The 14,605-nt window shown below is 43.3% G+C and overlaps 1 protein-coding gene across 1 annotated transcript in view; it reads right to left on the bottom strand.

Moving 5' to 3' along the window:
• Positions 1-13,903: 13,903 nt before the first annotated feature.
• The window catches only part of LOC124605566 (juvenile hormone esterase-like), a 128,883-nt gene continuing 128,181 nt past the window's right edge, over positions 13,904-14,605 (bottom strand). Inside the window, exon 10 of the mRNA XM_047137339.1 lies at positions 13,904-14,239. Within this exon, the coding sequence (XP_046993295.1) occupies positions 14,053-14,239 (187 nt within the window). The 3' untranslated portion in view covers positions 13,904-14,052. The remainder of the gene's footprint in view (positions 14,240-14,605) is intronic.

Here is a 14,605-nt window from a genome sequence, read left to right as displayed (position 1 = left end):
ACGATACTTTCTGTCACGCAAACTACACCATCCCGTGGTCAAAGCAGGAGGCAGTTACGAAGCAAATAAGAAAAATGCTTACAGAGACTTTAAGAAGTTCGCTCGGAAGAGCAACTTTTACGTATGTGAGTAGTAGGTTAAGTTTATAGTGTATCTTTTTCTGTTTGTAAATGTACAAAATTTAGTCTAGCAGGTAAAGACAATGAGGCACACAGGATTGGTGCGATTCAATTTTGTAGAAAGGAATAACAGTAATTTGAAAGCAATTGCATTTTGAAAGATAACTGAACGTAGGTTTAAGAATATTTTACAAATTTCATTTTTAAAAAATGCTTTAAAAATATTATTTAAGAAACATGCAACAGCATGTAATGATGAAAGAATTTTTCATTAGTTTTCAAATGGTCCAAATGGCTGTGAGCGCTATGGGACTTAACATCTGAGGTCATCAGTCCCCCTAGAACTTAGAACTACTTAAACCTAACTAGCGTAAGGACATCACACACATCCATGCCCGAGGCAGGATTCGAACCTGCGACCATAGCGGTCGCGCGGTTCCAGACTGCAGCGCCTAGAACCGCTCGGCCACTCCGGCCGGCTATTCGTTAGTGTGTCATGAATATTTTTGAACTGTAGTAGTAATGAAACTTATGAAAGTCAACACTATAGTATATATGAAGGGCTTATTTCAATAGTGGTACAAGTCCGTTACCTCCACCTTTTTGCCTATAATGCTTCTGAAATTAATGATTCAAACAAACAGAAATAAAGGTTAATCTCTAGCAAGAAGCCATATGCTTGAATATTCCTAGTATCTCAACTGCAGACTTTTCAGCGTTCGTTTAATTTTAGGACTCTGTATCTCACAATGTACGAATATGGACTTGTACCACTATTGAAATAAGCCCTTTATATGTTATTCCATGTATTTATGTATATACCGATCCTTAAATATGATCAGTCATAATTTACTACGAAATATGAGTGCAAGGTGTATATCACCCAAGGTGCCTCATGTGTTGTGGATAAGGTACAAAGGAAATCAGTAAACGCGATTAACACGAAGCAATATTAAAATATAATGCCATCTGCTAAGGCAGAGATTTGCACGAATTTATCGTGTAAACAAAAACACAAATCGAACACTAATCTAGGAACTTGCACGCTTGGCATAGATTACAAAATGTGTAAAATAATGCGAGAGGCGAAGTTTTGTAAAGTAAAGCCTGGCTCTGGAGGGCAAGTATGCAATGAGTAGGCAGACATGAGATGGGGAAATACAATTGTATAGTCAAAAGTCTGAAGGCAAGTACGACTCTGTAAGTGGAAAATGGAACGATGTAATTAGTGCGAGAGAGTGGTAAAATCCAGCACAAGCCAAAATCCAGTTCAGACTGAACTAAATACATTAGTGTTTGTGGACTAATCGAAACAGTTACTTTAAGCAGTGCCGGCAGGGATGGCCGAGCGGTTCTAGGCGCTACAGTCCGGAACCGCGCGACCGCTACGGTCGCAGGTTCGAATCCTGCCTCGGGCATGGACGTGTGTGATGTCCTTAGGTTAGTTAGGTTTAAGTAGTTCTAAGTTCTAGGGGACTGATGACCTCAGAAGGTAAGTCCCATAGGGCTCAGAGCCATTTGAACAATTTGAACTTTAAGCAGTGTGAAAAACTGTGAAGGTGAAACTGCGAATACGGACGGTGAAGTGCTGGTATTGAACTTTCAACACCGGTGAAGATGCCAAACGCCAATATTACGCACGAAAAACTGTGAATTTGCTGATAAATGTAAACTGTTCACGTGAAGTGAACCCACCAGAGTCAATATTTTTGGGACAGGCTGTAATTTCAGCGAGTACAATAATGCGAGATTGGAATACGAGGCGTGGACTGTTGCAAAACAGCGACCGCAGAAACGGCGAATGTTTGTGCTAAGCTCGTATTGGGGCACTCACCAGTGCCTGCGAGTGCGGCGAAAATATAAACAATTTTATCAAAACAGAAACTGATGTATAATGAAAACGGTGTCGCATAAAAACTGCATTCACGGGAGAAGATCCATGTCATGTATTCTGCAAGACAATGCTGGCTTATCACTCGGAAACTGGCGAAAACACAACTGCCGCACTAATAAATACGGGGGGGGGGGGGGGGGGGTTCGAATATCATCCCACTCCGCCACCGCCGGCCGAAACAGAAGTGCATCACCAACAGTGCAGCCGATCAGCTGATTCTGACGTTCCACGGCGGCGAGAGACGCTGGCGTCGAGCGGGCGTTGACCTCTCCGCAGTCGCCGCGCGAACGTCGAGCACTGAACACACCAACCGGCGCCGTCGCGAGCTAAACGTCGCGGAATAGATCATCAACGACACCGCAATCAATAACTACGATGTATTAATTGTTATAATAACCTCATTTCTTTGTATAGTGCAACGAAAAATTGCTCGTAACGTATGCATATCCTGTACTCCAATGACATCCCACAAAGAATTAAGTGAAAGTAACCAAAGCGGTTAGTCTGGCGCTCCGCCGAGGTTTTCCCCCAGTGTTTCCCTACGGCCGCGCCAAAAGGGGAGCGAACAGTTAACACCCCTGGGACTGCAAGAATTACAGACTAACTCGTAGTTTTATACCTTCGAACACTACGTAAGATGCAACCCCAAAAAGAAGCAGCCAAAATGACTGTACAAATGTAAAATGTCATGACATAATTGTCAAACTAATTGTATTCTATGTCCTTTTCTTTTGAACATGACTATATTCGTAACCAATTCTATATTATATTGTTATGTAAATAACTTCATCTGTATTACTTTGTGTGCAACAAACATCACTAAGTACAATGACTAAAATACACGATGTGACATATGTAGACTGTGAAAGAAAAAACTGCGTGTGTGTGAGCACTGTGGACATAAAATAGGAAATATTTATGTCAAAAAAGGAATTAACACGAACATCTTTTATGACATAAACATTTCGGGGGGCAATATAACGTCCCCAGTGAAATACTAAGAAAAGACTTAAAAACAGTATTTATAAAGAAGAGACATTTAAAAATTGATTAATAAGTGGACACTAGCCACTCAGGCGAACATGTATTTTTCCAATGTATCCGTATTATAATTATTTCTCTGTATAATTTTCGAGGGCAAAGAAATATAAAGATGCACTCGAAACAAAATAATCTAAAGAGGCGACAAGATGCGCTCTTTTGTTAATTTTTTGATCGTCTTCACTTCTTCTCTTTTCTTGGTTGCGTGTGGACAGACATCTTGCGAGTGCTGGCAAATGTAAGCATATTTGTATTAATTAAGCAGATAATATAATGATTTAATATTATTGTTCAGGTTTAATTTGTAAGAGGTGATCCTGATTTCATGTTCGCCGGGAGGGGGGGGGGGGGGAGGGGTTACCCTGTACCATTACTAGTCATTTCAAACCCTATTACACTCGCAAACAGAGCGAGGGAACAACGATCGTCTCTATACTTCCGTATGAGCCCTAATTTCTAGTTTCGCAGTGATCCTTTCGCGAAATCTATTTTGGCGGCAGCCGAATCGTTCTACAGTCAGCTTCAAACGCCGGCTTTCTAAATTTCCTCAGTAGTGTTCCTTAAAAAGAACGTCGCCTCCTCTCCAGAAATTCCCAACTCAGTTCCCGAAGCACAACCGTAATACATGCATGTTTTTTGACACTGCTGGTAAAAAATCTAGCAGCCTGCCTGTGAATTGCTTCAATATCTTCCTTTAATCCAAACTAGCGCTTATCATACACACCCTAACTGTACTCAAGAACAGATCGCACTAGCGCCGCAAATGAGGTCCCCTTTTTCAGATGAACCACACTTCCCAAATATTCGCCTAGTAAACTGACTCTTCCCTACCAGATCCTGACTTCCTCGTTATATTAAATATCGCTTTGCAGCAGTAACCACAGATATTTAAACGAAATTACTGTATCAAGCAGGACAATACTAATGTTGTATCCGACCACAACAGGTTTACTTTTCCTACTCATCCTAATTAACTTACATTTTTTCCACATTTAGAGACAGCTGCCATTCATCACACCAACCAGTAATTTTGTCAAAGTCATTTTGTATCCTCCTACAGTCCCACAACTTCGTCACCTAGGCCAGCACAGCATCATCAGCAAACAACCGCAGGTCGCCACCCTGTTCGGAAGATCATTCATGTATCACACTTCCCTGGCGCACTCCTGACGATATCTGTGCATTACGCTGGATAGCTTCTTATCTTAATCTGTAAAGAACATCTTCAAATTATTATTATTATTTTTTTCCTTTTTTTCTTTTGTACATCAGTCTTGTGACTGGTTGATGCGGCTCACCGCGAATTCCTCTCGTGTGCCAACCTCTTTATCTTAGAATAGCACTTGTAACTACGTCCTTAATTATTTAATGGATGTTTTCCATCTCTGTCTTCCACTACAGTTTTTGCCCTCTTCAGCTCCCTCTAGTACCATGGAAGTGATTCGCTGATGTCTTCACGGATGTCCTAGTCCTATCACCCTGTCCCTTCTCCTTGGTAGTATTTTCCACATGTTTCTTTCTTTTCCGATTCTGCGCAGAATCTCCTCATTCGTTACCTTATCCTGAATTTTTAACATTTTCAAATGCTACGATTCTCTTCTCTTCGGTTTTCCCACAGTCCATGTTTCACTACCATACAATATTGTTATCCAAATGTACATTCTCAGAAATTTCTCCCTCAAATTAAGGCCCATGTTTGATATAAGTCGACTTCTCTTGACCAGGAATGCCCTTTTTGCCAGTACTAGTCTACTTTTGATGTGCTACTTGCTCCGTCTGTCATTGGTTATTTTGCTGCATAGGTAGCATAATTCCTTAACTTCATTTACTTCGTGACCGTCAACCCTGATGTTAAGTTCCCGCTGTTCTCATTTCTGCTACTTTTCATTATTTTTGTCATCCGTCGATTTACTGTCGATCTATATTCTGTAGTTATTACACCGTGCATTTCATTCGGAAGATCATGTAATTCTTTCACTCAGGATAGCAGTGTCATCAGCGAGTCATATGATTGATATCATCTCACTTTGAATTTTAATTAGGGATAAACTATAGGGAGAGACGGGTCATGAACAATACGTGCAAGAGTTAGGAGAGGATAATATTAATGGGTGACCAAAAACGAAGTACTCGGATTAAAAAGGGTGTAAGACAGGGATGTAGTCTTTTGCCCCTACTGTTCAATCTGTAAATCGAAGAAGCAATGATGGAAATAAAAGTAAGGTGCTGGAGTTCTTTTTCCATGTCGACAAATCCGATGAACGTATCTTGATTTTTCTTTAGTGTTGCTTCCCTTATCGACCGCAACGTCAGAATTACCTCTCTGGTGCCTTTACCTTTCCTGAAGCCAAACTGATCGTCATCTAACACACCCTCAATTATCTTTTCCGTTCGTCAGTATATTATTCTTGTCAGCAACTTGGAGGGAAGAGCTGTACAGCTGATTGTGCGATAATTCTCGCACTTGTCAGCTCTTGCAGCCTTCAGAATAGTGTGGATGATATTTTTCCGAAAGTCGAATGGTATGTCGCCCCCTATACACCAACGTGGATCGTCGTTTTGTTGCCACTTCCCCAATGATTTTAAAAATTCTGATAGAATGTTATCCATCCCTTCTGCCTTCTTAAGTAATCCAAAGCTCTCATGAATTCGATTCGATGAACCTCATGTCTCTTCTAAATCGACTCCTGGTTCCCCTTCTACCACATCAGACAAATCTTCTCCCTCATAACGGCCTTTAGTGTACATTTTCCACTTATCCGCTGTCTCCTCTGCATTTAACAGTGTAATTCCCGTTACACTCGTAATGTCACTACGATTGCTTTTACCACCATTGCTTTTAATGTCACCGAAGGTTGTTTGGACATTTTTATATGCTGACTCATTCCGTCCGTCAATCATTTCTTTTTCGGTTTCTTCATATTTTCCATGCAGCCATTCCGTCTTAGCTTTCATGCACTTCCTATTCATTTCATTCCTCAACGAATGGTATTTCTGTATTCCCGAATTTCCCTGAACATTTTTGTACTTCATTCTTTCATCGATCAACTGAAGTATTTTTTCTCTTATCCATGGTTTCTTCGCAGTTACCTTCTTGTACCTATGTTTTTCATTCCAACTTCTGTGACTTCAGTGACTGTACTTTTTAGAGATGTCCATTCCTCTTCTACTGTACTGCTTACTGAGCTATACCTTACTGCTGTATCTATAGTCTTAGAGAACTTCAAGTGTGTCCCGTCATCCCTTACCACTTCCGTACCCCCCCCCCCCCCCCCTATTTGCTTATCGACTCGACAAATCTCTTAAATTTCAGGCTACTCTTCATCACTACTACATTGCGATCTGAGTCTATATCTGCTCCTGGGAACGTCTTACAATCCAGTATCTGATTTCGGAATCTCTGTCTGACCATGATGTAATCTAACTGAAATCTTTCCGTATCACCCGGTCTGCTCCAAGTATACCTCCTCCACTTGAGATTCTTGAAGAGAGTATTCACTATTACTAGCGGAAACTTATTACAGAACTCAGTTAGTGTTTGTCCTCTCATTCCTTGCCCCAAGCCCATATTCTCCTGTAACCTTTTGTTCTACTCTATCGCCTACAGCTGTATTCCAGTACCTCATGTCAGATTTTCGTCTCGCTTTTCGTATTGGAGTACCCTTTCAATATCCTCATACACTTTCCTAATCTCTTCATCTTCAACTTGCGACTTCGACTTGTATACCTGGACTATCGTTGTCGGTGTTGGTTTCGTGCCGATTCCAATGTGAGCAACCATATCACTGAACTGTTCCCAGTAACACGTTCTCTCCCCTACCTTCCTATTCATAACGAATCCTACACCCGTTACACCATTTTCTGCTACTTGCGGGCTTTCAAAAAAACAAATGTCGCCCTCAACTACGTACCCTCAGACTCAGAGTTGAAATATTAAAAGTTTTGGCTGGTTTCGTTGTCTAGGGGATGGGATACGTAGTTGCCGCATTACAAGCCAAATGCTACCGAGTCTACAGTATACAACATGACTTTACACATGAATCGAATGGTCGAAGGTTCCTATCATTCGGCAATTGCGTTTTGAATGTAACATAAAATTTATAAATGAAAGATTGCAATTAAATAAAATCTGCAGGTGCTATTTTTAACGACTTTAAATGACGAGTACGACAGAAAAAGTACCTTTAACGATGCCGTTTATTACTGCAAAATACTTATTGGTGATGATGGTCCAGCAGTAAATAAAATTTAAGTTGATATCAGGGAAACAATAGATTCCTACTTCACCTAATTACATTCAATGAAGGATAATGCTGATGTATGGTGAAACAACGCTCTGGTGGGTGGTTTGCGGGTTTAGATCACCTCGGTGTATGACCATGGGGTGTATTTGACCTGCGGTCGTCACACGGTGGTCCTGGCAGCAGTCCACATACGCAGAGGTATGTTGGTGCATGTCACAGTACGGTGCAGCTAGTAAGTGTGCAGGCGTTTTCAGGAGTGCTAATGGTGACTGTGTGTTGAAAATGGCTCAAAGAACACATATTGATGATACTAGGGTTACTGGAGGCTGGTCAAACACAGCAGGTCATAGCACGAGCCCTCAGTGTGATCTCAAGATTATGGCAACGATTCCAGCAGAGAGAAAACGTGTCCAGGTGCTACAGTACGGGACGTCCACAGTGTACAACACCACAAAAAGACCGATATCTCACCATCATTGCCCACAGACAGCCACGGAGTGCTGCAGGTAGCCTTGCTTGGGACCTTACCGCAGCCACTGGAACAGCTGTCTCCAGACACACAGTCTACAGACGTCTGAACAGACGTGGTTTATTCGAACGGAGACCTGCAAGGTGCACTGGTCACAGGAGAGCCCGTAAAGCCTGGTGTGAAGAACACAGTACATGGTCATTGGAACAGTGGTCCCAGGTTATGTTCACGAACGAGTCCAGGTAGTCTGAACAGTGATTCTCGCTGGGCTTTCATCTGGCGTGATCCAGGAACCAGATACCAACTCCTTAATGTTCTTGAAAAGGACCTGTATGGAGGTCATGGTTTGATGTTGTAGGGTGGGATTATGATTGGTGCACGTACACCTCTGCATGTCTTTGACAGAGGAACTGTAACACGTCAGGTTTATCGGGACTTCATTTTGCACCAGTACATCCACCTTTTCAAGGGTGCAGTGGATCCTACGTTCCTCCTGATGGATGATAATGCACGGCCCCTCCGAGCTGTCATCGTGGAGGAGTACCTTGAAACAGAAGATATCAGGCGAATGGAGTGGCCTGCCAGTTCTCAAGACTTAAACCCCATCGAGAACGTCTGGGATGCTCTCGGTCGACGTATCGCTGCACGTCTTCATGCCCCCCGGACACGTCAGGAGTTCCGACAGGTTCTGGTGCAAGAATGGGAGGCTATACCCCAGCAGCTGCTCGGCCACCTGATCCAGAGTATGCCAACCCATTGTGCGGCCTGTGTACATGTGCATGGTGATCATATCCCATACTGATGTCGGGGTACATGCGCAGGAAACAGTGGCGATTTGTAGCACATGTGTTTCGGGACGGTTTTCTCAACTTATCACCAATACCGTGGACTAGATCTGTGTCGTGTGTGTTCCCTATGTGCCTATGCTATAAGCGCCAGTATTGTGCAGTGCCACGTTGTGTGGCACCACATTCTGCAATTATCGTTAATTTATAAGCATGAGTGTACTTATGAACAACTGTTGATTATATGTTACATGTTATATAATGTTATATGTTAAGTTGAGAAAACCGTCCCGAAACACATGTGCTACAAAACGCCACTGTTTATGTTTTAAGTATATCTTGTTAAATAAAGAATTATCAACCACTGTAAGGCAACAAATGACTTTCCGTAAACTCAGCGTCCACCTTCCTCCAGCCCGTTAAGTTGTTGTCGTATCCTGGGACATCCACTAAGACTGAGAAGGGTATCAACGGGGAAAAAAAAACTCAGCAAGTCGTGTCGGGTAGTATGAGCAGTAGCAAATCGCTTGCTGTCTGCGACAGATGAGGCAAGAATTAGGTAATTTAGTAGTGGGTATCATGCAGGCCGATACCTTTGACGTTGTGAGACGTTGTCACTCGGCGGCTGCAGCTGAGTACCTGCCTTGTCTTCTCGGCCAGATCAGCGTACGTGTAATAGTTGAGTTCGTCATCGGTGAATATCCGGTAGGTCACATACCGGATGCAATGGGCAGGGAATTTATCGGCTTTCGTGCTGTTGGCCCGTTGGTCGGCTGTGATAGCCGCTGGCATGTCCAGTCAGTATTGCTGATGTTATCTCCCAATAGGTGGTTAGGCTCTCGCTAGCTGTCTCTCCGGTTGCTTATGCTTCCACCTATGGCTGTGATCATAGTTCCCCTGAGTAGGGATGAAAGAACTGGTCGAGTGTCTGGAGTTCTTGTATCGGCGCGTGGCGAGTTTTTTTTAAATACTTCCTTGACTGTTACAAGGCGGCATTCATCGTGAGGATCCGCGGTGGCCGGCCGCTGTGACCGAGCGGTTCTAGGTACTTCAGTCCGGAACCCCGCTGCTGCTACGGTCGCAGGTTCGAATCCTGCCTCGGGAATGTATGTGTGTGATGTCCTTAGGTTTAAGTAGTTCTAAGTCTATGGGACTGATGACCTCAGATGTTAAGTCCCATAGTGCTTAGAGCCATTTGAACCATTTTTGATCCGCGGTGCGAGTGTAGCGTGGAGCGTTGCTAATGATCCGTAGCACTTCGTTCTGCACTACTTGCAGGCGGCACAGGTGTGCAGGAGCTGCATATCCGCAAACGGGAGCTGCGTACGTCATCAGAGGTCTGATTATTCTCATGCATATGGACCTAGATACCCTCCTATTCAGTATACTTTCCCTGTTGAGCATAGGGTAGAGTTGCCTGAGCTTCACGTGCGCTCTGTTGGCAACGTATTCTATGTGGATCTCCTGTGTAAGTTTCCGTTCCAGCTAAACAACTATGTATCTAACATCCTCTCTGAAACGGGTTGGGCGTGCATGTAGTGTTACCTGTCTACGACGTTGATGTTTGCGCTGTAGTTTCGGTCTGCATATGAACAGAACTGCTTCGCACTTGTCGACGTTTGCTTAACGCACCATCATTCGAACCAAGGCTAGGCACTTCTGAGTGCTGTCTGTATTCATGAATTAATGGATGGCTCAATTATTCATGCAGATGGCTAATGTCGTATTTTGTGTTGCTGCGATATCATTAACGTACAGACTGAACAAGATGGGCCCCAGTATGGTTCCCTGGACTGCTCTAGCTTGAATACCGTGTTATGTCGACTGTTTGCCCTGCACGTCAGTAAGGAAACATCTGTTGCTGAGATATGAGGGTATAAGACGTTCAAGCCTATAGGCGAAACCAGCTTCGCTTAGTTTGCATATGAAGCCGTTACCAGAGACGGTCGAAAGCTCTTTCGACGTCCAGGAACACAGCCCCTGTGGGTGTATAGCCATGTGTTATATGTTCAACTAAGCGGAGGAGTTGAGTTGTTGACTCCTAAAGCCAAATTGCTCCGGCCTTAGGGTGTTGCTGGCAGTGCAGTGCCTAGTGATGAGTTTTAGTATTACCTACTTGACAATCTTGCTGAACGAGCACAGCGGACTCATGGATCGGTAATTTTGTGGGAGGTAATGGTCATTCCATGGCTTCCTGAACATCAGGACCATGTCTGCCTTCCAAAAGTCACGCAGGTATTGGTGTTGCATTCGTTATATGAGTGAGGTATTGTACGGCTCTATCCGTGAACTCCTGGAAGACACGGTTTGCCATCGCCACTGAAATGCTTGACAGCCCATATGATTTTATTTGTGCTAGTACGTCTGACCTCGTTGCGCATGGGCTGGGATACAAGTTGGGTAACCTCCTGGTCCGTTTCAAGTGTGAATATTTTCCATTGTGAATACTAGGTCTGACGGAACCAGATTCGGCATGAAAGACGGTGTAAGTGTTGAGGCCATGAGCTCTGACTTCTACTTTGGGGAGTATGCAGGGCCGTCTGGGCCTTGTAGAGTAGGAAGTAGTGTTTGTCTCTAGTGAAGTGTCTGGCTAGCTACCACATGTCAGGAAGTGTGGAATCAAGTCCTGCAATTTTTCTCCCATTGTTCGTTCCTAAATATTTGCATTTACTCGCGTATTAATACCTGGAGTCTGTTAAAGTGCAGTTTATAGAACGGATGCCTGGTACGCTACCATTACTGAGGCGATTTTTCTGAGATAAGGCCCAGGATTTTCTGGGGCAGGGCAGTCGAGTATTGTTGAGGTGTCAGTCATTGCGTCTTGGACAGCAGTAGTGAGAACTTCCACTGTCTCATGAATTTGTTGTGTGTTGTTAATTTCGCGAGTGTCTGGAAAAGACTATCAAGCATTTCCATGAACAGTGTCCAATTCGCGCACTTGTAGTTCAGTATCCTGCATGGTTCCGTGTCCTGCAGTTTTTCTTCCGTGTGAAGTACTACAGGCATGTGATCTGAGTCCAGATCGTTTTTACCGTACATTTGGTGAGCTCGTGATGTCGGGTTCCTCTTCGTCTCCTCCTCCAACGTGACGTCTGACCTTAGTCGGGTCTGTGCCTGTGGACTGGAGTCGATCTCGTGTATTTTATGTACTTGATGCGCCATCGTCCAAGGGCTTTTACGTGGTTATTTACGGTGCGGTTCTCCGCTTGCTATCTGCAGAGATCTTTCGATGCAGCGTGGGAACCCAGGATCTTTTCACCTTGACGCTTTCTTCTTTCTTGTTGAAAGTATTGTCATGTTTGTTTATTCCTATAGCTTCTCTGATTATTTGGGTGTGACAGCTCTTCTCTACAGTGAGAACTTCCGTGTTGGCGGATTTCACTATGTGGCCAATCTCACACAGTGTGTGCTATGCCACGCCCGATTTCTCCACCTGACCCAACCTGTAATGTCGCTTATATTCGGTGATCCTGCTGCTAATACAATAACTTTTTAAAATAAACACATATAAGAAAAAGTTTTACCAACGTACATTTCACTTCTCCAATTCATCTCTTTGGAATATTCTAATACAATAAGGTAAGAGTACTTAACTTCTATGCCGACAATGAAAACTTTATCTATACTTTTTGACCCGTCATACACTGTCGGCAGATATTTGATTATACTAGCGGGCAGTGGCTTGTCAAGAAGCCGAGGAGCCGAACCCTGGAAGAGGAAACGAAATTCTATTTACAAATCAGTCTGCAGGTGAGCAGATAGTTTGAACACCACTTAGAGACGAGCAAAGAAATAAACGCAAAACGCGACCAGTCCGAACGAGTGAAGACTAGCACATGGAAACAGAGCACATGGTGAGGCGGAGACCATCACCGCCGTCAGGTAAACACCTGTGTCACTGGTACTGTCCATACAGTGCCTCGCATAAGCCGATCAGGACAGCGTTCCGTACTGCTCTGCCATGAGACGCACACAGACTCATATCCTTACATATAGATGACTGCTGGCGGGGATACTGAACCCTTATTTGTTTATTTTGATTATGTATACAATGGTGTGACAAATTATGGGATAGCTGTATGCAAATGCACAGATGGCGGTAGTATCACGTGCAAAAGGTATAAAAGGGCACTCCTTGGCGGAGCTGTCATTTGCACATAGGTGATTCCTGTGAAAAGGTTTCCAGTGTGATTATGGAATTAACAAACTCTGAACGCTGATTGGTACCTACAGCTAAACGCATTAGACATTCAACTTCGGAAATCGTTAGGAAATTCAATATTCCTAGATACACTGTCAAGAGTGTGCCGAGAACACCAAATTTCAGGCGTTAACTCTCACCACGCACAACGTAGTGGACGTCGGATTTCATTTAACGACCGACAGCAGCGGCATGGTGTTGCCAGTTCTAACAGACAAGCAACACTGTGTGAAATAACAGCAGAAATCAATGTGGGGCGAAATTTGCCATCAATAGCCCTGTGGCAGGTTTCGAGTGCAGCGCAGACCACACGAAGCCATGGACCCAGGTTGTCAACAATGCACTGTGTAACCTGATGGGGGCTCCATGGTAAGGGCTGTGTTTACGTAGAATGTGCAGCGTCCTCTGGTCAGATTGACCCGATCATTGGCTGAAATTTGTTATGTTCGGCTACTTGGAGACCATTTGCAGCCGTTCCTGGGTTTCACGTTCTCAAACAAAGGTGGAATTCTTATGGGTGACAACGCGCCCTGTCACCAGGCCACAACTGATAGCGACTAGTTAGTATAATATTCTGGACAATTTGAGTGAATCATTTGACCACCCATATCGCCCGACATGAATTCCATAGAACATTTTTGGGCTATAATCTAGAGGTCAGTTCGTGTACGAAATCCTGCACCGGCAACACCTTCGCCATTACGGACGGCTGTAGAAGCAGCATTCCTCAGTATTTCTGCAGGGGACTTCCAATGTCTTGTTGAGTACATGTCACGTTGAGTTGTTGTGCTACGCTGATCAAAAGGTCTGACACAATATTACGAGGTACCCCACGACTTTTATCACATCAGTGTAAATATCAACGTCTATTCCGTCAATGTTTTAAACCACTAGGAATTTGCTACTTCACCTCATTCATCGCCGAGAACAGGCACCTGCAGTTAAAATTATCTCTAATATGTTAAATGACAAATATTTGTGCAACAAGTTTACGCTGCAACGTGAACTGTCAGCAATTTGGCCACGATCAACTACAAAGGATTGCGTAATTAGTCCATCTGCATTCCTTACTATATCTCTAAGATATTACACCTTGGATAGCGTAATTAGCCGAGCTGTAATTCTTATTATATCTCAAAGACAGTATAACTTGTATCAAATGTTCAGCTCATTTTATTTGTTGGCAAATGTAAAATGAAAACAAATTTTCTAAATGACAAACGTCATTTTAAAGTAAAGGGCGTTTATTGAACTTTGATGTGAAAAAGTACTTGTCTATTTACATAATTAACAATCAGGTCAGAGTTCTTGTTTTTCTACGTTTCTCTGAGGCACCCTACTGAGTGGAAGCGATCTCCAGAATTCCATTCGCTCTTCGAGTAGCCCCTTCTTCGCTTCCAGCTTCTCGCCTATTTCCAGGTACTCCGGTTCAGTGTCTGAAGTCACTCTCGGCCAATGTGTCAGCTCGTCGTTCGGTGTTGGGTTTCTGCAAAATGCGTAAGAAAACCCAAACAATTATTTTGCTCATTCGGCAAATTGAAAGACTGAACTATATTTTAGATAACCACGTCGAAATAAATTTGTAAGTATCCAAATTTTTGAACTTTTGAAAATATGAATCAAAACTTGAAACTGAAAAGAGAGAATAGTCCTATAGGGCAGAGCGAAAATGATTACAACAGAGGAAATAATACCTGAACAAATGCTATGAGTCTCTTTACATACACACTAATAAATGTCATTTTTATCGTCGCCACCTGTTGGCGTGTTAGCGTCGATAATCAGAAGAATCGAGAAGACTTGTGTTCTAATTTGTGTTGCTAAAGGGGTGCTTGATTTCCAGTTTAATCAT

The sequence above is a fragment of the Schistocerca americana genome, chromosome 3 (genome assembly GCF_021461395.2).
Source record: "Schistocerca americana isolate TAMUIC-IGC-003095 chromosome 3, iqSchAmer2.1, whole genome shotgun sequence".
Lineage (NCBI taxonomy): Eukaryota > Metazoa > Arthropoda > Insecta > Orthoptera > Acrididae > Schistocerca > Schistocerca americana.
This window is presented reverse-complemented; position numbering and strand designations above follow the sequence as displayed.